The 22,508-nt window shown below is 40.9% G+C and overlaps 1 protein-coding gene across 2 annotated transcripts in view; it reads left to right on the top strand.

Annotated features, from left to right (window-relative positions):
• The window catches only part of LOC121564948 (alpha-2-macroglobulin), a 51,171-nt gene extending 29,019 nt beyond the window's left edge, over positions 1-22,152 (top strand). The window contains exons 14-36 of one of the 2 annotated variants that reach the window (XM_041875939.1): positions 1,880-2,025; positions 2,175-2,324; positions 2,995-3,147; positions 3,347-3,440; positions 3,636-3,807; positions 9,333-9,558; positions 9,736-9,862; positions 9,991-10,112; positions 10,206-10,257; positions 10,338-10,421; positions 10,554-10,730; positions 11,669-11,744; positions 11,954-12,110; positions 12,272-12,346; positions 12,618-12,780; positions 13,052-13,242; positions 13,534-13,749; positions 13,913-14,037; positions 15,265-15,355; positions 15,505-15,573; positions 21,562-21,667; positions 21,778-21,831; positions 22,050-22,152. In XM_041875939.1, the coding sequence (XP_041731873.1) occupies positions 1,880-2,025; positions 2,175-2,324; positions 2,995-3,147; positions 3,347-3,440; positions 3,636-3,807; positions 9,333-9,558; positions 9,736-9,862; positions 9,991-10,112; positions 10,206-10,257; positions 10,338-10,421; positions 10,554-10,730; positions 11,669-11,744; positions 11,954-12,110; positions 12,272-12,346; positions 12,618-12,780; positions 13,052-13,242; positions 13,534-13,749; positions 13,913-14,037; positions 15,265-15,355; positions 15,505-15,573; positions 21,562-21,667; positions 21,778-21,818 (2,813 nt within the window). In that variant the 3' untranslated portion in view covers positions 21,819-21,831; positions 22,050-22,152. Of the gene's footprint in view, positions 1-1,879; positions 2,026-2,174; positions 2,325-2,994; positions 3,148-3,346; positions 3,441-3,632; positions 3,808-9,332; positions 9,559-9,735; positions 9,863-9,990; positions 10,113-10,205; positions 10,258-10,337; positions 10,422-10,553; positions 10,731-11,668; positions 11,745-11,953; positions 12,111-12,271; positions 12,347-12,617; positions 12,781-13,051; positions 13,243-13,533; positions 13,750-13,912; positions 14,038-15,264; positions 15,356-15,504; positions 15,574-21,561; positions 21,668-21,777; positions 21,832-22,049 lie in introns of both variants that reach the window. The other variant, XM_041875938.1, reaches the window with a different exon arrangement.
• The last annotated feature ends 356 nt before the right edge of the window (positions 22,153-22,508 follow it).

Raw genomic sequence — 22,508 nt, 5'->3', positions numbered from 1 at the left:
AAAGGGTTTGAATACTTATGTAAATGTGATATTTCCTTTGTTTTATTTTTTATACATTTGCAAAAAAATCTAAAAACCTGTTTTTCTTTGTCATTATGGGGTATTGTGTGTAGATTGATGAGGGGGGGAACAATGTAATCCCTTTTAGAATAAGGCTGTAACATAATAAAATGTGGAAAAAGTCAAGGGGTCTAAATACTTAACGAATGCACTGTTCATTCGAAATCATTTCCCTTGAGCTAAAGAGGGCAGATCGCTCGGATGGTGCGTGCACATGCGCAGATCAAATACACTGCTGGAACACCGATTAAGGTGTTTACATGTCCAAAGAATTTGAAAGTTTGCTCAGAAAACCAGGGGCCTCATTCACAACCTTTGCGTAAATTTAACACAAAATATCGCCATAAATGCGCATGTTTTCGTTAAGAATCAGACCTCTCGTAAACTGTGCGCGCGTGAACGAGCATTATAACTCCGCCTGGAAAAAGCTCATCATACTTTTATGGTGACAGTAACGCCCTTATTGGCTGTATACTTTAAAAGTATTGGAATTAGGCGAAGACCCTATCTAATTGAAATAGCAATGGCGAACTTGATTAAATATCTTTGGAGGTGTTGGCAGAATTGTTTCTTTTGTAGGCTATCTGACCGTTTCTTAAAAACAAAAACAATAGCAAATTATTGTGGACCTGTAAACAGATCGTTTGAATGCAATAATGTTTTGCATTCATTTTTTCCCGAACCTAAATATGATGCACTGCCCACGAATTCTGAAACATTGTCTACAATGTAAACTACGGTAGGCCTACTTACAGTGGTAGCCTACACACTTCAATGCAAAAGATTAACTGCTGTTCATCTGTTAAATTTTACTGTATGTTATAAACCGCGCTCCTTGTCGAATGCATAGAGCAAAAACTTGAAATGACAGTACACTAGCCAATCTAATAGGCCCAATAAATGAGAGCTGCACATGGTAATTTGTTGTATGGCTACTTCGGGAATATGAACTCATCATGGCCAGGAAAGGTGAGGAATGTATTCTGAAATGGTTATGATATATGTATTATGTTTATAAATGAAATATTGTCTAATCGAGAAATTCGACATTACAGTATTCAGGACGCTTATAAAAGTCAAGGAAAAGGTGAACCGTCTGCTCTATCGTTAAACTGCGCTTCGAATCGGATCGCATAGAGCCAAATACTTGAAATAGCTCATCTATTTATTGTGAAGTGGGTCCAATTAAATGAGAGATGGGACGAACGGTAGCCTATCCTAACTTGTTGTAGGCCTATGGGCTATTTCGTGAGTAGCCTATGAAACCATCACAGTCAGAAAAGGTGTGCCAAGCTTGTAGTGTCATACCCAAGAAGACTCGAGGCTGTAATCGCTACCAAAGGTGCTTCAACAAAGTACTGAGTAAAGGGTTTGAATACTTATGTAAATGTGATATTTCCGTTGTTTTTCTTTGTCATTATGGGGTTTCAAAATGTATTAAAATGTATTCTGCAATGATCATGGAAATGAAATGAATAATTAGAAATAGGCATCTATTTCCTATTATTTTAAAATGCAAAGATAAAATAAATGTTCGCTTCTCTCACTAAGGGCAAGTGATTGCATCTTGTTATATGTAGATACCTGTTTTTTTGTTATGAATAAGAGTGTAATATATTCCTACACAAGACTACTTTTGCCCTCTTGCAATGCAATACTTCAACCACTAAAAACTGCATACGCATGGTCTGAAGTTTGCAGGAGGATAGTAAGCACATTCTCACTTCAAGTTCAATTTCTATACTGCCATAATCACTTTACTATCGAATTATTACTGTGCAAGTAAACGTACTCAGTGTGACATGCTCTTGCGTTGCAGTAACTGAGGGTGAAGTCACTTTGAAGTTGGCAGTGGTTCCAGAGATGGCGCCAATAGTACAGGTCCTGGTGTACAGTATGCTACCCAGTGAGACTGTCATCGCCCACACCATGAACTTCCCCACTGAGAAATGCTTCAGGCACAAGGTGTGTGTGTATGCATGCATGCGTCTGTGTGTGTCATATGGTGTTCATTTTATGGAAGGTAAAAAAAGTGTCAAGTATTTCCATGCACATAGATATCATTCCTTGAGTAAAGGTGTATAATGTACACGTATGTATGTCATGTGCACCAGGTGTTGGTGGAGTTCTCACCCTCAAAAGCAGTTCCAGGGGAGGAGAACACCCTGCAGCTCTCGGCCCAGCCCGGCTCCCTTTGTGGCCTCAGCGCTGTGGACCAGAGTGTTCACATCATGGAGCCAGGGAAGAGGCTGGATGCTGACAAGGTAACAGAGCTCACTGAAGTGAATATCAACGGTCATACCACCATATAAACAGCTTTTGTGGTGCTGGCAATACAACCAGCTTCAGGGGAATAATAAGTGACTACAGCATACTTGGAGTGGGTCTGTTCACCGTGGGCCATTTGGTGTGCTTTCATCAACTGGAAAGCATATCCCTATTGGTTCATATTGACATTCTGTTCATATTCATGTTCATATTCTGGGTTGTGTTCATTAGGGCACGGAAAGCATTAAAAACGTTTAGCAATGAGCGTTTACAATAAGTCATTTAGCAGACACTCTTATCCAGAGCGACTTACAGTTAGTGAGTGCATACATTATTTTTTATTTTTTCATACTGGCCCCCCATGGGAATCGAACCCACATGCTCTACCAACTGAGCTACATCCCTGCCGGCCATTCCCTCCCCAATCCTGGACGACGCTGGGCCAATTGTGCGCCGCCCCATGGGTCTCCCGGTCGCGGCCGGCTACAACAGAGCCTGGATTCAAACCAGGATCTCTAGTGGCACAGCTAGCACTGTGATGCAGTGCCTTAGACCACTGCGCCACTCGGGAGGACTCGTTTCTTATGAAAGTCCAAGTAGTCCCTGCCTTCTGTTTGGTGCCCAATGAACATGGTCATTTCATGTCTCCTTATTATCCCATTCCAGATATTTGATTTGTTACCAGTCAAGGAGACTACATATACTCCCTACGAGCTTGATGATCCAGTAACATGTTTACGTGTAAGACCAAGGAGATACATAATGCCATACCCAGATAGACCATCTGAGGAGAAAAATCAACCTTATGAAGTTTTTCAGGTAACTTCTGCCTTTTTTTCTTTTAACTTGAAGCCTCTTTTCCTCTCTCGTAAGAATCAGTTACCGTACTGTTACCATGCATTCATCTTCTTAAATTATACATTTCTAAAATAGCCTGTTTGAAGCAAAAAAACACATTTAGAATAGAAAAATTAAACAGAGACATTCATTAATATTGAGCTCTGTTTGTGATTTCTAGAAACTGGGACTGAAGCTGGCAACTAATCTGGTTCTAAGAGTACCTTCTTGCCTAAGTTACAAGGGGAACCAGTACCATCACTATCGCTCCTATGGTGAGATGTCCTCCTTACCATCGCTTACTCACGTCATTGCCAGAAGTCTTTGGTGAATCTTGGGAAATGTTATTCTAACATAGCCTGGTTAAACCAGTCTGAACGCTGCATGCATCACCAGTGACCACAGTATTCAGTCTGGGTTGACCAGGCTGATTCTAACACGACAATAATGACTATGTTTTGTTTTAGTAGGACCCTATAGATACTACTCCCACCCTGTAGCCATGGTCAGTTTTAGAAAGGCTGCAGTTGTTCCGGGATCTCCAGTGGCTGTAGCTGGAGAACATGCACGACCTCCGCCACCCATAGAGACGGTCCGTACGTTCTTCCCCGAGACATGGATATGGGATCTTGTGGAAATTGGGTAAGAGGACAGCACAGTGAGGCTCTTGCCCTATAGACGGGTTGGCTGACAACGTCACAAAAATAATGAGCGCACATCGATGAGGCAGAAGGCCATGTGATGTTAAGATTCTGAACGGTCAGATAGTTAGCAACAATAACAAGAAGCTGCCATGTGGGGAATAGTAGGTGGCTAGTTTCAGCTCGTATCTTGTTATTGATACCATGTCTTGTTTTGAGGTGTTTTGACTCATGTCATGTCTATGCTAATATGGCAAAAAAATTGCTAGCTAGCTAACCAAAAACTGTAACGATGTATTTGAGAGACAAAAACTGCTCATTGTGCAAATCTTTTTATGTTTTCAATAAACATTTGGAGGCAAAAGATAGTTTACATGTTGTCAACAATTTAAGCCAACCCTGTCTGTTTCGCTCCATAGTTGCGCATGTATCGGTTTTGTTGCTATACAACCAACCCGCCTATATCAAAACATACAGTAATGGTGTAGATTAGGAACCTGTACCTGATTAAACTGCATTACAGAGTAGGGGAGAGTGGGGTAAACAGATAAATGTTTTTACATTCAACATCACTCTGTCAAGGGAAATATAGTATTCTTTCTAACAAAGATATCGATTTCAGGATGTTGTGTATCCCTGGAAATAATCACAATTCATGTAAGCATTACAGTTTTGAACATTGCTTGTCCAAAAAAAGTGGTCTCCTGGCACAACACCCCAGGTTTTTTTATTTTTTTATTTTTATTTAACCTTTATTTAACCAGTTAAGCCAGTTGAGAACAAGTTCTCATTTACAACTGCGACCTGGCCAAGATAAAGCAAAGCAGTGCGATAAAAACAACAAGAGAGTGTTACATATGGGGTAAACAAAACATAAAGTCAAAAATACAACAGAAAATATATATACAGTGTGTGCGAATGTAGTAAATTATGGAGGTAAGGCAATAAATAGGCCATAGTGCAAAATAGTTACAATTTCGTATTAACACTGGAATGATAGATGTGCAAGAGATGATGTGCAAATAGAGATACTGGGGTGCAAATGAGCAAAATAAATAACAATATAGGGATGAGGTAGTTGGGTGGGCTAATTTCAGATGGGCTGTGTACAGGTGCAGTGATCGGTAAGCTGCTCTGACAACTGATGCTTAAAGTTAGTGAGGGAGATAAGTCTCCAGCTTCAGAGATTTTTGCAATTCGTTCCAGTCATTGGCAGCAGAGAACCGGAAGGAATGGCGGCCAAAGGAGGTGTTGGCTTTCGGGATGACCAGTGAGATATACCTGCTGGAGCGCATACTACGGGTGGGTGTTGCTATGGTGACCAATGAGCTAAGATAAGGCAGGGATTTGCCTAGCAGTGATTTATAGATGGCCTGGAGCCAGTGGGTTTGGCGACAAATATGTAGTGAGGACCAGCCAACAAGAGCGTACAGGTCACAGTGGTGTGTAGTGTATGGGGCTTTGGAGACAAAACGGATGGCACTGTGATAGACTACATCCAATTTCCAAAGAGTGTTGGAGGCTATTTTGTAAATGACATCGCCGAAGTCAAGGATTGGTAGGATAGTCAGTTTTACGAGGGCATGTTTGGCAGCATGAGTGAAGGAGGCTTTGTTGCGAAATAGGAAGCCGATTCTAGATTTAACTTTGGATTGGAGATTCTTAATGCGAGTCTGGAAGGAGAGTTTACAGTCTAACCAGACACCTAGGTATTTGTAGTTGTCCACATACTCTAGGTCAGACCCGTCGAGAGTAGCATTTCTAGTCGGTGGGCGGGGTGCCAGCAGCGTTCGATTGAAGAGCATGCATTTAGTTTTACTAGTGTTTAAGAGCAGTTGGAGGCTACTGAAGGAGTGTTGTATGGCATTGAAGCTCGTTTGGATGTTTGTTAACACAGTGTCCAGTGAAGGGCCAGATGTATACAAAATGGTGTCGTCTGCGTAGAGGTGGATCTGAGAGTCACCAGCAGCAAGAGCGACATCATTGATATACACGGAGAAAAGAGTCGGCCCAAGAATTGAACCCTGTGGCACCCCCATAGAGACTGCCATAGGTCCAGACAACAGGCCCTCCGATTTGACACATTGAACTCTATCTGAGAAGTAGTTGGTGAACCAGGCGAGGCAGTCATTTGAGAAACCAAGGCTATTTAGTCTGCCAATAAGAATGCGGTGGTTGACAGAGTCGAAAGCCTTGGCCAGGTTGATGAAGACGGCTGCACAGTACTGTCTATTATCGATCGCGGTTATAATATCGTTTAGGACCTTGAGCGTGGCTGAAGTGCACCCATGACCAGCTCGGAAACCGGATTGCATAGCGGAGAAGGTACGGTGGTATTCGAAGTGTTCGGTGATCTGTTTGTTAACTTGGCTTTCAAAAACTTTCGAAAGGCAGGGCAGAATGGATATAGGTCTGTAACAGTTTGGATCTAGAGTGTCACCCCCTTTGAAGAGGGGGATGACCGCAGCAGCTTTCCAATCTCTGGGGATCTCAGACGTTACGAAAGAGAGGTAACAGGTATGGGGTAAATTGAGCCATGTGACAGGGTAAGTTAAGTCGCCTACAAATGTCTGTACTGAATGAAATATTACCACTACCTTATTAAAACCATAGCTAGGTTTCCATCCAAATGGTGACATATTTTCATGTGAATATGTTCTAAAATCTGCATAAAAACAATATGTGTATTTTCCTACCAGAGATGTGTTTCCATCAGATGTACTTGTTGTGGGTAAAATGCTGTGCGTAGTGCACATAAAAATACATTTTGTGGTTAAATTCCCATGTACTGAATAAAAAAGACAAGTTAAATGGGTTTCCATTGCATTTTCAAAAATGTGTGTTATAGCGAGTGTGCCCACTCTGGTATTGGCACGTGTGCTCTAGCCAACAGCTGGTAGATACAGTGCGGGTAGAGCCTACATGATGAGATTATTATGGACAAAAGAGCGAGATTATTTTTATTTGTCAAAAGGCAGCCAAGCATCACCAGAATAAAACCCTCAATATTTATTGGAAAGGAGCATCAAGCTCTTCATCTTGCACATTCACCACCCTGTGAAGTTCATCATAATTTATTTAATCTGTAGCCTAATAAACGACACAACATGTCATCGCGTGACTCCAAGTTTACTTCGATATGATGGTTATTTTATCAATATTTGCGCATAAAAGCGTTTCCATTCCCATTTCTCGCATAATTTATTTTACAGACACAAAAAGACCCCACCTTGTCTAGCGTATTTTGTTTTGTCAACGTTTTGAAAGTTTACTGACAAATGTTGTTTCCATCAGGCCTGTCATGACATTTTTTATCCAATGTACTTTACGGGCATAAAACGGTTAGATGTAAACCTGGTTCATGTCTATCTCTAATTTCCCAAACACAATTCAACACAATCACTTTTTGTCTTTTATTTATTTTTAGCATCTTTTAACATATGTTTAACACCTAACAAACACGTTGTAAAAAAAGAAAAAGGCCCTGTTGTTACCTCATGTCCCAGCAATAATGCCTTGCATTAAACCTGGGAAGGGTTGGGCGGATTACTTGAAAAATATAATCCGTTACCGATTACAGTTACATGAAAAATAAAGTAATCAGTAACATAATCCTTTTGATTACTCAAAATGAGTAACGTAATCCGATTGCATTTCTATTACTTTTAGATTACTTTCACTTTTAACACCCAGACATTTTAAAACATTTAAAAACGTTAATATAATATTGCGTTTTTTCATTTAGTAACATGAGTATTTCCAAATTGGGGACTAGTGTTCAATCTATTCTACTGTATGTGTAAGAACATAGTTACATGGGTCCATACTAACATTTTCAGTTGGTGGCACCAGCCCATGATTTGATTGCACCACAATTACTGTGGGGTCACGCAAAAGAAAACATTTGTAGCCTCATCGTTTTATAAAGTCATTCAAAGTGTTTCATTAAGAAGTGTACTAGACTACTAAAATGGTATGATTCAAGAACCAGTGATTGTCATGAATTTGGGGTTTGACAACTAGGCAATTGTTGTTATTATTTTACTATCAAAATAGTTTTCCAGAATTTTCAGTTGTTTTTGTTCAATAGAGATTCATTTGTCTACATCTTTTTTTGAACTAAAATCACATAGGCTAATTCATTTGGGGCTAATTCACCACCTGAGGATGTGGTTAGCTAGATCGCTAAATATAGCCTATTACAAATAGTTAGTTGTCTTATTGATATCTAACTGTACATTTAATGTATATACCTATGCACCCACCTTGAATGGCTTATGCACCCACCTATTTAATATTGCCTTTTGTTCAATATTAAATACAATTCTGACCAGAAACCTGGGACCCTTATCTCTTGAACAGCAACAATAGTGGTTGCTTTCAATACTGTGTTTTTCCTGCCATTAGGCCTACATTTTGAAATATTGTGCAATCAGAAAGCATTTAATTAAGGAGGGAGCGAAAGAAACTGCACTGCTTCAAAGCAGCAAGCAGGAACTCAGTAATCCAGACGACTGTCTGATTGACCAGTGGGCCAGGTGTAAATGTTTTGGAAGCCTTACCTTCGACAACTGAAGCCATCCACCCTTGATGGGCGATCAGCAGAACAATAGAATCTCTGAGAGCATGTTAAAAGTCTTGACGGTGTGCTAAATGCCAGCAATGGGTTTTATCAAATGTTCCTATTGATATTAGATTAAGTAATCCCGAATGTAATCAGCTTTTTTAAAGAATGTAACACTTCAATTTGCTCAATTTGCCATAGAGCTCGCCAGCTTCCAGTCCTAAACCCGGAAATGAGTTATCTCTTGTTCGTTCAGCCATTCATATGGGGGAAATGAATAGGGAAGGAATAGGGTTTTGGGATAAACGCCGAAAATAAGGTCTGAGGTTAACACAGGTTTAGGAGATCTTATACATTTTGTTCAGTGAGATAATATCAGTCAGTTAACATGACCTTTATGAATTATGAAGCATTTATGTGATTTATGTGCTTTTATTTTTACATAAATGCTTAAAAATTCACAAAAGTGACATTAGCTGATAAGGATGATCTCATAGAACAAAACGTACAGTATAAGATCTCCTTAGCCTGTTTTTACCACAGATCTTATTTTCAGCGTTTATCAAATATTTGGACTATATTAGCCCACACAGCTACAAGGATACACTTTCATGCTAGGTTTAGGACCTCATATTGAAGCTTATAGAGACCCCCAAATGATGTATAGAACAATCTTAATTATCTACGTTGGTTTAGATACAAGAATCATGAAACCTCTAACACAATAAATTCATTTGACTTGGTGAAAGTCAGTTTTTTGGACCTAATTGCTTACCACTTTTTCCATGTGGGTTCTTCCTTTAAAGACTCCATGAAATGACCTCTTCCTAAAAATGTGGTCAAATTGTACATTTTGTGTATAGTTTCCTAGAAACAAGGGTGGCTCAACTTAACACTGTGGCTCAACTTACCCCTTTGGCAAAAAATGTCTCTATGGAAAACTTATTGCCTTTCTGTTTTAGGGAATCTGGAACAGCAGACATGCCCCTCACAGTCCCAGACACCATCACCACCTGGGAGACAGAGGCATTCTGCCTGGCCCCTGGCGGCTTCGGTCTGGCTCCTCCGGTGAAACTTACTGTCTTCCAGCCCTTCTTCCTGGAGCTCACCCTGCCCTACTCCATCATCCGTGGAGAGCACTTTGAGCTGAAGGCCACTGTATTCAACTACCTCTCCAAGTGCATCATGGTACGGCACTGCATCATGATCGTTTCTTGAGTTGTTTCATGAGTTTCTCAAGTTGTATAAAATCTTGTGTTTTGTTGCAGTTTGTCTAATTAGGGTTTATTCTTTGTATTTATTTTTACACCCAGGGTATCAGTCTTGGTTTTTCCATGTTTTGTTACAAGTGTTTCTTTTTGGCAGGTTTCTGTGACTCCGGCTCCCTCCTTAGACTACACTCTCACACCCTTGAATGATGTCCAGTACTCATCATGCTTGTGTGCCAATGGACGAAAGACCTTCAGTTGGACAATGGCACCCTCTGTCCTGGGTATGTCGCCAGTATTCATTCAACCGTTCAAACAGCAGAATGGATGTCAACCTGAGTTGTGTACTCTCAGTCACCATATTGGATGTTGTGTAACCTGTGCTGCACTCTGTCTGTCAATGTGTATGTAGGGGTTTTCAATGTGTCTGTTAGTGCAGAGGCTGTCCAGTCCCACACTACGTGTGACAATGAGATTGTGAACGTACCGGAGAGAGGACGCATCGACATAGTCACACAGAGCCTGCTGGTAAAAGTATGTAGTCTACTGCTGTGGTGGAACGTACTGTTGTACAGATAGCATCTAGTGTAACTGCCTTTGACTGAAAATAATCTCCTCTCCTCTCAGGCTGAGGGAACAGAGAAGACCGACACCTACAACTGGTTGCTGTGTCCAACTGGTCAGTAATGCATGAACGTTGAATGTTCACTTTGATTGAACTGATCATCTCCATTCATCTTATCATCTGTGTGTCCACAGGAGAAACTCTGACAGAGGAGGTGGAACTGCAACTCCCCAAGAATGTGGTGGATGGATCTGATCGAATTTCTCTCTCAGTCCTGGGTAAAATAAACCATTGTAATGTTTAGAGAGGCGTAGTGAGTTTAAAAAGGCGTAGTGGTGGGAAAAGCAACCCTACTCCAGTGCTCTTTGCTAAAGAGGACAGTCTTACAGAAGTCCCATGTGTACCTGTAGGCGACATCCTGGGTCGGGCCCTCAAGAACCTGGATGGACTGTTGCAGATGCCGTATGGGTGTGGAGAGCAGAATATGGCCCTCCTCGCCCCCAATATCTACATCCTGGAGTACCTGAGGAACACAGAGCAGCTCACTCCAGCCATCCGAGACAAGGCCATCAAGTTCCTCACTAGTGGTAAGAGAGTCCCTCAAAATATGGGTTATATTCATTAGGCTCCAAATGGAAGAAAACTGACTGAAACAGGGCTAGATTTGTCGAATAAGATATATATTTTTTTTGTAATAACATTTTGAAACGTTTCACCACAGTATGCCCTAATGACTACAACCCTGCTATCATGTAAATGATAGAGCTACAGCATAGATGACATCACAGTGTCTTATCAACAGAGCATCACTGACCCAACACATGTAGGGATTTCCAGATGTTTTCCCACTGAAATAAATTGATCAGAGAATATTGAGGCTGCATTCCAAATGGTACCCCCAGTGTTGGGGAGTAACTGATTACATGTAATCTGCAGTTCCATGTAATCTGATTACACAAAATTCCCGCTGTAATCAGTTACATTACCAGATTAAATATTATAATTGGATTACAGATACTTTAGAAAAACGTGATTATTACTAACTTTTAAATTCAGAATTTTTGTGGGGAAAAAATACATTAACACCTTTTTGTTTTCTCAATGACATTCCATTCAGCATTGAAAAAGGAGCAATTTTAAGTTTGTTCCACCCAAGCGAGTCTGATCACAAGTCAGAGACCACTATGATGACACAGCAAATGCGTTCGATGGATCCTTTTTGTCTTCTTCTATGCCTCTTAAGGGGAAAGTAATCCCAAAGTTAAAGAAAGTAATCAGATTACATTACTGAGTTTGGGTAATCCAAAAGTTACGTTACTGATTACAATTTTGGAAACTAGTAACTGTAATGGATTACCTTTAAAAAGTAACCTACCCAACCCTGCCTATTCCCTACATAGTGAACTCATTTTTTCCTGGCAAAAGTAGTGCACTATATAGGGAATAGGGTGCCATTTGGGGCACACACTCAGTGACTATAAAAAACACTCGGTCACTGTTGTTCACTCTAAAAACTCACCGACAGGTTACCAAAGGCAGCTGAACTACAAGCATGTTGATGGTGCATACAGCACATTTGGACAAGGCTCAGGGAACACTTGGTGAGTATTGTGTTTTTCACCTACTGGTAAACACATTATAACTGTGTCTGTTTCAATTAAGTATTGACCAATCAAATGGCATTGTCTCTGGCAGGGAGACCATGGATGTGACATAAATTAAAAAAATCTGTCATTGCATGTAATGTCAAGCTCTAAGTTATGTTTGTGCCAACTTTATGTGGATATTAAATTAAGTTCTCTTTCCTCAGGCTGACTACTTTTGTCTTGAGATCCTTTGGCAAAGCACAGTCTTTCATTTATATTGACCCGGCAAAAATTGAGGAATCTAAGACTTGGTTGGAACGTCAACAAGGCAAACATGGGTGTTTCAGAAGATTGGGGAAACTCTTTAACAACAGAATGAAGGTATTTATATTGATAATAAACTGATAAAATATGTAAGATGATGTAGTTTTACGTCTCATCAGACCAGCCATAAAGTTGGGAATGATGATTTCAGCAAAATTGTATCAGGCTAGATACAGTTTCATGGACATGTTTTAGAATTTAAACATATTGTTTTGTAGGGTGGGGTGACAGATGAAGTCACACTGACGGCCTACATCACTGCTTCAATGCTGGAGCTCAACATGTCAGTGTCGGTACGTAGCATCTCCACATAACCGTTGTTTCTCACTGCAACAATGTCCATTACAGGCAACTGATTTAGCCTCCTGTATTAAGTCTGTTGTATACATCTTATGTCAACTGTCATTTAGATATTCTAAAATGTAGTGTTGTGTATTTATTTAATGAAAGTATTTCTTCTCTGAAAGTAGCCTAATAAATGAGCATAAGAATAGGTGTTACAGCAGATCTGGGACCAGGCTAGCATGTCGCCCAAATGTGTGGCTCTGTTATTTTGTGCTCCAGGATCCTGTTGTGTACGGCAGCTTGTCTTGCCTGAGGAACTCCACCAGTGATTTGTCCAACACCTACACTACTGCTCTGCTGGCCTACACCTTTACCCTGGCAGGGGACATGGAGACCCGGGCCCAGCTTCTGCAGCACCTGGACACGATCGCATTACAAGAGGGTGAGCCATATCCTGGTCCAAGATCTGTTTGTGGTGTCTTGCCTTGATTGAGCTTACCTGGGCAATGGAGCCAATGGAGTAGTCACAAAGTGCAAACCCTCCACACGTCTGGCACTCCAGATAGTCTCAATTAAATGCCCAGTGTATTTCAAAGAACTCAGGTGTCTGTCATAAAATTCATTGGAAATTCAGAGAAGAACTTTGTATTCTGTATGATGATGAATAAGCTAGTCCCCTGTCTCTCTGTGTGTGTGTGTTCCTCATCCCTCAGGGGGTCTCCTGCACTGGACTCAGACCTCCTCAGAGACCTCAGCCTCCCTGGCAGTGGAGATCAGCTCCTATGTTCTGCTGGCTTCCCTCAGTGCCTCTCCTCTGTCTTCCTCTGACCTGGGCTATGCCTCCCGCATCATCAGGTGGCTGGTGAGACAGCAGAACGCCTATGGAGGCTTCTCCTCCACACAGGTATACTTCCAAAACACCTCTGTTCCAAAATGGCTCCCTGTGCTGTGCACTAGTAGTGAGGCATTATTACCTTGACTTTTACCAGACCACAGGCTTGTATGTGCTTCTTGTCATGGCAAGCCTGATGAGGATAACTTCCACTGAAACAGAGCCAAGAAATCATAATGGATGGAAATGGGAAATAGTCACTCTAGGAACTGACCAATGTAAAAATCAACCCTTTCTGTAAAATGGGGTATTTTCTTTAATTTTGAACAGATTTTTCTGTGGTCTGTTGGTGTGTGTGTTTAGGACACAGTTGTGGCCCTCCAGGCCCTAGCTCTCTACTCCACCAGGGTGTACAGTAGAGAGGGTGCCAGCACAGTGACAGTACAGTCTCCCAGTGGGGCACAGCACCTCTTCGATGTGAACCAAAACAACAAGCTTCTCTACCAGGAGAGGACGCTGCAGGACACAGAAGGGAAGTACAGCGTGGAAGTGAAGGGCAGTGCTTGTGCCTCAGTGCAGGTCAGTGAATACACTCCTCCCAATCCTATGGTGCAATATATGGTTTATATATTACTGTGAAGTTCAAACATTTAAGAAGCTTTGTCTGGCTTGATATTTAGTTTATGAAATGTATATTTTTAGACAACATTGTTTCCCTGACTTCTTCTTCCCTCTTTCCTAGGTGGCGCTCCACTACAACATTCCTACTCCTACTGACAGCACAACGCTCAGTATCCAGGTGAAGACAGAGGTCGACTGCAACAGCAACTCTTTGAGACCCAGAGTCATGCTGAAACTCCAGTCTCAGTAAGAATGAATGACACATTTGCATTCACAGAAGCAGTCTTTCAATCAGTTTATTATTTGAATCAGGTCATTGATGACACTCCAGTGTTATTTTGGAGCATGTATTACAGAATGCATCTGACCCAATTTAATTGATGTTATTATACCTATAGTGCCCTCCGTAATTATTGGGACAAAGAAGCATTTTTTCTTATTCTGCCTCTATACTCTAAAAGTGTGGATTTGAAATCAAACAATGACTATGAGGTTAAAGTGGGGTATTTACATCTATATTGGGTGAACAGTTAAAAAATTACAGTAAAAAAAAATTACAGTACTTTTTGTAAATAGTCCCCCCATTTTAGGGAACCAAAATTATTGGGACAAATTCATTTATATGTGTATTAAAGTAGTAAAAAGTTAAGTACTTGGTCCCATATTCACTCTACAAATTTGTTGGATGCTTTTCCTGTTTGTTTCAGATAATTTTGTGCCCAATAGAAATTAATTGTAAATAATGTATTGTGTCATTTTGGAGTCACTTTTATTGTAAATAAGAATAGAATATGTTTCTAAACACTTCTATATTAATGTGGATGCTACCATGATTACGGATAATCCTGAATGTTATTGTAATGGTGAGAGGATAGCATGTCTTGGGGGTATGATATTTGTTGAATATAGAAATGTTTAGAAAAACATAATATTCTTATTTACAATAAAAGTGACTCAATGACACAATACATTATTTACCATTAATTTCTATTGGGCACAAAATAATCTGAAACACAACCACAACAAACAGCAAATGCATGCAACACATTTGTAGAGTCACAAGCTTGATGTAGTCATTGTGTGCCATGAATGTGGGACCAAATACTTAACTTTTTAATACTTTAATACACATATAAGTTAATAGCCTACTGTTGGTCCCCTAAAATGGGGGGACTATGTATAAAAAATGCTGTAATTTCTAAACGGTTCACCCGATATGGATGAAAATACACTCAAATTAAAGCTGTTTGATTTTAAACAATGCTTCACTGTCCCAATAATTACAGAGGGCACTGTATGTATAGGTTATTTCACTTCTAGGTTGTACCTAGGCTTGGACCATAACAGTCAGAAAACATATCAGGCAACCTTGTCTTTTTATGGGTAAATAATCAAAGTATCCATTCCTTTGATTATTACAAGCACTTGTCAAAATCAAACTTTGATATCACAGGCACCTCTTTGCTTTCACAGATATCATGGAAAGGAGCTGACTACCAATATGATTATAGTGGATTTGAAAATGTTGTCTGGGTTTGCCCCAGACCCAGAGTCTTTGGGGAGGGTGAGTTTTTGTCATAACAGACGTTTATGGTGTTACCTGTGACCTTTTTCCATGTATAGTAGCTCTTGCCTCTTTCACCTGTGAACCTTTCTGAAACTGAACGTTATTGTCAATGCAATATGAATACCATGTATGGCTTGTCTTCACAGCTGAGGAGTTCACTTCAAGTGGATCGTGTTGATACTAAAGATGACCATGTGTTAATGTACTTGACAGAGGTGAGACCAAAACCAAATAATCCATTCTATCAACTTTATATGCCCATTGTTTTTGTCAAAATTGCTCAAGATCAGTACATTTGGTTGGGAATCATTGATCGAGAGCAATATTCAAACCTTGTCTCTGATTTTCACATTTTAGACCACTCAGGAACACTCTTAACACCTCTTGGTAAGCAATTCTGGTCTTTGGCATAAAAAGGTTTTCCTTTACCTGGGTTTTGTGCCTTTCATATTTATTTTGATCCTGACAAACTCCCTAGTCCCTGCCAATGACAAGCATACCCATAACATGATGCTGCCACCACAATACTGGAAAATACAGAGGGTTTCACTCTGTGTTGTGTTGTACTGGATTTAACCCAAACCTGTAGTTTTTAATTTAGGCCACAACGTTAATGACTTTTCCATGTTGTCTTGCAGTATTACTTAACAGCCTTGTTTCAAACAGAATGGATGATTTGGACTGGATTTTTGAACACAGGCTTTCTTCTTTTCATTGTGTCATACAGGCCAGTAATGTGGCGTGAATGCAATGTTGTTGATCCCTTCGTATTTTCAAGTATTGTGGTGGCAGCATCATGTTATGGTTATGCTTGTCACCGGCAGGGACCGGGAGTTTGTTAGGATCAAAATATATATGAAAGGAGCAAAGCCCAGGTAGAAAGTTAGAGGAAAAACCCTCTCAGTTTTCTGAAAAACATACCCTGGGATAGAGTTTTATTTTTCTGTGGGACAATTACACAATTTGTAATGCCAAAGACACAACATAATGGCTTTCCAATAGGTGTTAAGTGTTCCTGAATGGTCCAGTCTCCATCCTAATTTAAATCTACTTTAAAAAAAATCTGAGACAAGGTTTGAATATTGCTGTCCATCAATGATTCCCAACCAAATTTACTGAGCTTGAGACATTTTGACAAAAACAATGGATATATGCTGCCCTAAGAGTTGTGCAAGGTTGGTAGAATCTTATTCAATATTATTCACAGCTGTAATGGCTGCCAAAGGTGCTTCCACCAATATTATTAACTCTGGGGTGTGAAGACATCATCATTTTGTACTTCTTTGTAATTTGGAAAATGGTTTATAATTTTCTTTCACTTTGGAAATGTGATTGTTTTCAATGAAAATGGTCCAAAAGAAACAAAAATAGCTTCTTAGCAAAGAGCAATTTCTCAAGCAATAAAATACAGAGCAAAAACAGAACAGAGGTAAAAAGAAAATAATAAAAAACAGCGGCGGAGAAGATGGCTGCCGTTTTACAGCCCTCTAACCAATTGTACTATTATGTGTGTTTTTCCGCGTTATTTGTAATTTATTTTGTACATAATGTTTCTGCCATCGTCTCTTATAACCAAAAAGAGCTTCTGGATATCAGGACAGCGATTACTCACCTCGTATTGGACGAAGATTTTTTCTTCAACGAGGCGGCCGCGAAGGATATCATACAGACACCCGACAAGGCCCAAATCCCCGTCATTCGCATGAGGAAGAGACGGAGATATCGTGGACGTAGGTCGGGGTGCCTTGTATGGATCCGACGGCGAGCGAGTAAACTGCCGCTCCCATCAATCCTATTACCCAATCTTCAATCATTGGAGAACAAATTGGATGACCTAAGATTACGGTTATCCTACCAACGGGACATTCAAACCTGTAATATCTTATGTTTCACCGAGTCGTGGCTGAACGACAACATGGATAACATACAGCTAGCGGGCTATACGCTACATCGGCAGGATAGAACGGCTGACTCCGGTAAGACAAGGGGTGGCGGTCTGTGTATATTTGTAAACAACAGCTGGTGCACAAAATCAAATACTAAGGAAGTCTCAAGGTTTTGCTCGCCTGAGGTAGAGTATCTTATGATAAGCTGTAGACCACACTATTTACCAAGAGAGTTTTCATCTATATTTTTCATAGCTGTCTATTTACCACCACAAACCAATGCTGGCATTAAGATTGCACTGAATGAGCTGTATAAGGCCATAAATCAACAGGAAAACGCTCATCCAGATGCAGCGCTCCTAGTGGCCGGGGACTTTAATGCAGGGAAACTTAAATCCGTTCTACCTAATTTCTACCAGCATGTTAAATGTGCAACCAGAGGAAAAAAAACTCTAGACCACCTTTACTCCACACACAGAGACGCATACAAAGCTCTCCCTCGCCCTCCATTTGGCAAATCTGACCATAACTCTATCCTCCTGATTCCTGCTTATAAAAAACTAAAGCAGGAAGCACCAGTGACTCGGTTAATAAAAAAGTGGTCAGATGACGCAGATGCTAAGCTACAGGACTGTTTTGCTAGCACAGACTGTTCCGGGATTCTTCAGATAGCATTGAGGAGTACACCACATCAGTCACTGGCTTCATCAATAAGTGCATCGATGATGTCGTCCCCACAGTGACCGTACGTACATAACCCAACCAGAAGCCATAGATTACAGGAAACATCCGCACTGAGCTAAAGGGTAGAGCTGCCGCTTTCAAGGAGCGGGACTCTAACCCGGACGCTTAAAAGAAATCCCGCTATGCCCTCCGATGAACCATCAAACAGGCAAAGAGTCAATACAGGACTAAGATTGAATCGTACTACACTGGCTCTGACGCTCGTCGGATGTGGCAGGGCTTGAAAACTATTACAGACTACAAAGGGAAGTACAGCCGCGAGCTGCCCAGTGACACAAGCCTACCAGACGAGCTAAACCACTTCTATGCTCGCCTCGAGGCAAGCAACACTGAAGCATGCATGAGAGCACCAGCTGTTCCGGATGACCATGTGATCACGCTCTCCGTAGCCGATGTGAGTAAAACTTTTAAGCAGGTCAACATTCACAAGGCCGCAGGGCCAGATGGATTACCAGGACGTGTACTCCGAGCATGTGCTGACCAACTGGCAAGTGTCTTCACTGACATTTTCAACATGTCCCTGACTGAGTCTGTAATACCAACATGTTTCAAGCAGACCACCATAGTCCCCGTGCCCAAGGACTCTAAGATAACCTGCCTAAATGACTACCGACCCGTAGCACTGACGTCTGTAGCCATGAAGTGCTTTGAAAGGCTGGTCATGGCTCACATCAACAGCATTATTCCAGAAACCCTAGACCCACTCCAATTTGCATACCGCCCCAACAGATCCACAGATGATGCAATCTCTATTGCACTCCACACTGCCCTTTCCCACCTGGACAAGAGGAACACCTACGTGAGAATGCTATTCATTGACTACAGCTCAGCATTCAACACCATAGTGCCCTCTAAGCTCATCACTAAGCTAAGGATCCTGGGACTAAACACCTCCCTCTGCAACTGGATCCTGGACTTCCTGACGGGCCGCCCCCAGGTGGTAAGGGTAGGTAACAACACATCTGCCACAGTGATCCTCAACACGGGGGCCCCTCAGGGGTGCGTGCTCAGTCCCCTCCTGTACTCCCTATTCACCCATGACTGCATGGCCAGGTACGACTCCAACACCATCATTAAGTTTGCAGACGACACAACAGTGGTAGGCCTGATCACCGACAACGATGAGACAGCCTATAGGGAGGAGGTCAGAGACCTGGCCGTGTGGTGCCAGGACAACAACCTCTCCCTCAACGTGACCAAGACAAAGGAGATGATTGTGGACTACAGGAAAAAAAGAGGACTGAGCACGCCCCATTCTCATCGACGGGGCTGTAGTGGAACAGGTTGAGAGCTTCAAGTTCCTTGGTGTCCACATCACCAACGAACTATCATGGTCCAAACACACCAAGACAGTCGTGAAGAGGGCACGACAAAGCCTATTCCCCCTCAGGAGACTGAAAAGATTTGGCATGGGTCCTCAGATCCTCAAAAAATTCTACAGCTGCACCATCGAGAGCATCCTGACTGGTTGCATCACCGCCTGGTATGGCAACTGCTTGGCCTCCGACCGCAAGGCACTACAGAGGGTAGTGCGTACGGCCCAGTACATCACTGGGGCCAAGCTTCCCTGCCATCCAGGACCTCTATACCAGGCGGTGTCAGAGGAAGGCCCTCAAAATTGTCAAAGACTCCAGCCACCCTAGTCATAGACTGTTCTCTCTGCTACCGCACGCAAGCGGTACCGGAGTGCCAAGTCTAGGTCCAAAAGACTTCTCAACAGCTTCTACCCCCAAGCCATAAGACTCCTGAACAGCTAATCATGGCTACCCGGACTATTTGCACTGCCCCCCCCACCCCATCCTTTTTCGCTGCTGCTACTCTGTTAATTATTTATGCATAGTCACTTTAACTCTACCCACATGTACATATTACTTCAACTACCTCAACTAGCCGGTGCCCCCGCACATTGACTCTGCACCGGTACCCCCCTGTATATATAGCCTCCCTACTGTTATTTTATTTTACTTCTGCTCTTTTTTTCTCAACACTTTTTTTGTTGTTGTCTTATTTTTACTTTTTTGTTAAAAATAAATGCACTGTTGGTTAAGGGCTGTAAGTAAGCATTTCACTGTAATGTCTGCACCTGTTGTATTCGGCGCATGTGCCCAATACAATTTGATTTGATTTGATTTGAAGAAAATAATAAGTATCTCTGAAAATATTTGTGCGGAATGTCCTTCAGTCAGCAAAGCTGATTGGTAACACTTTACTTGCCACCCAGTGTCATAACACGTTATTACACGGTCAAAACCATGTCATAATATGTCATAACAGCTGACATAACTTGTCATAACCTGTCATAATATAGTCATAACACTGTCATGACCCATATATTTACACCTGTTGTGACATATATTGTGTTATTTTAGGGCTGGTTATGACACCTACATAAGAGTGTCAAAACTCACATTTATTCAAATGAGTTTTTTCCCTGCAAAGAAGTTTACTTTCATTTAAAAGTGTGCTTCTTAAATCCTTTGTTGTTGTTGTAATGAATTCTTTACGGTCATGTTTTTTTCATCATATTTTAAATAACTTGTAGAAATTACACTTTATGACACTGTCAAGAAGCATAATGACCATCCTGTGTCACTTTACTTGGACTAAGAAAATACACTTTATGACACTGTCAAGAAGCATTAAGGCCATTATAATCATATAAGCCAGATAGGCCTATCACGTACATGCCCTTATATCAGTCAAAAAGAGGGTGTCTTGTCCTGCTCCTGAAATCTGCTCCTGCATTCATCCCGGTCATCAGCAACAGAGCAATTACAATGTTCATTTAATATGGTCAATTAAAAAATATATAGTATACAACATAAACATACTGTTGACCAAGAAGGAGAGTGATGGAGTGCTGCATCAGATGACCTGGCCTCCACAATCACCCGACCTCAACCCAATTGAGATGGTTTGAGATGAGATGGACTGCAGAGTGAAGGAAAAGCAGCCAACAAGTGCTCAGCATATGTGGGAACTCCTTCAAGACTGTTGGAAAAGCATTCCAGGTGAAGCTGGTAGAGAGAATGCCAAGAGTGTGCAAAGCTGTCATCAAGGCAAAGGGTGGCTACTTTGAAGAATCTAAAATCTAAAATATATTTTGATTTGTTTAAAAGAAATTTGGTTACTAGATGATTCCATATGTGTTATTTCATAGTTTTGATGTCTTCATTATTATTCTACAATGTAGAAAATTGTAAAAATAAAGAAAAACCCTGAAATGAGTAGGTGTGTCCAAACTTTTGACTGGTACTGTAGGTGTCATAACCAGCCATAAAATAACTACCGTGGTAGGTTTTGTTGGTTTTTACACTCTTATGTATTTGTCATATGCAGCCCTAAAATAACACAATATATATCACAAACAGGTCTAAATATATGTGTCATGACAGTGTTATGACCATATTATAACAGGTTATGTCAAGTTATGTCAGCTGTTATGACATATTATAACGTATTATGATGCTGGGTATCATGTAGAGTGTTAACGAAACGAAAACTTCTGCTTATAGCATTTAAATAATTGTGACCAATATGTTTATATATATATTTTTTTAAATCTCCCAACAGTTACCATCACTATTTCCTTTCAACCACACGCTGGACATCATACAGGAGCTCCCAGTACAGAATCTAAAGCCAGCGGTGGTCAAGATCTATGACTACTATCAGCCAAGTAAGTTTATATCTAACCCTCCCCAAAACATGTTTTCCCCTCTTCTTTTTAGTAACATTTGGTTAACTTGTTCATTTACTGAGACTAATATGTCATATGGTTTTATTCAGGTGACCAGGCCGAGACAGAATATGTCTTCCCTTGCAAGTAGGGGTTACAAACTGGTGAGCTACTTTAAATATGGAATTATTGATGTTGAATTATTAATGTACTCACATTTTTATTTAAACTATGTTGATATTTATTTTACCTAAATGCTGGTCAGTTTGTTAAAGGTCAAATTTGTAAGTCGCTCTGAATAAGAGCGTCTCCTAAATTACGTAAATGTAAACGTAAATGTTAAAGCATTAATTCCTTACAGTATGTCTTTACTCCTCTGCAGATGTAAGAAGAAAATGACATTCACACAGAGGTCAAACCTACAACATCTTTCAAGCTCTAAAGTAAAATATGTAACTGGAATTAAAGTTTCCATTGTAACCCTATTCTTCAGCATTTTTTCCAGATAGTTTTGTCACACTGTGACAAGCAATGAGTTCCAAGGTGTAGGCTCAGGAGACAAGGTGAATATTGAAAGGATTTTTGTAAGACAGTGGGTCTCTTCCTGAGGTACTACTATCCATGGGGGTACCTGGCCTTTCAACAGGGAATACTTGGGAAGACTCATGGGCAGCGCAATATGTGATTGGGGGTACAGTAAACAAAAAAGGTTTAGAACCACTGTAGTAGTAAGTAGTAACAGAAAATCTACACACAAGAACGATTTATGACCATGATTTACGACCTAAATGTCAAAGGTCACGTACACGTACGTGTGTAAAGTAGGCCACGTGGATTAGAC

The sequence above is a fragment of the Coregonus clupeaformis genome, chromosome 5 (assembly GCF_020615455.1).
Source record: "Coregonus clupeaformis isolate EN_2021a chromosome 5, ASM2061545v1, whole genome shotgun sequence".
NCBI lineage: Eukaryota > Metazoa > Chordata > Actinopteri > Salmoniformes > Salmonidae > Coregonus > Coregonus clupeaformis.
Note: the sequence above shows the minus strand (reverse complement) of the source record. Positions and strands in the feature narration are given on the sequence as shown.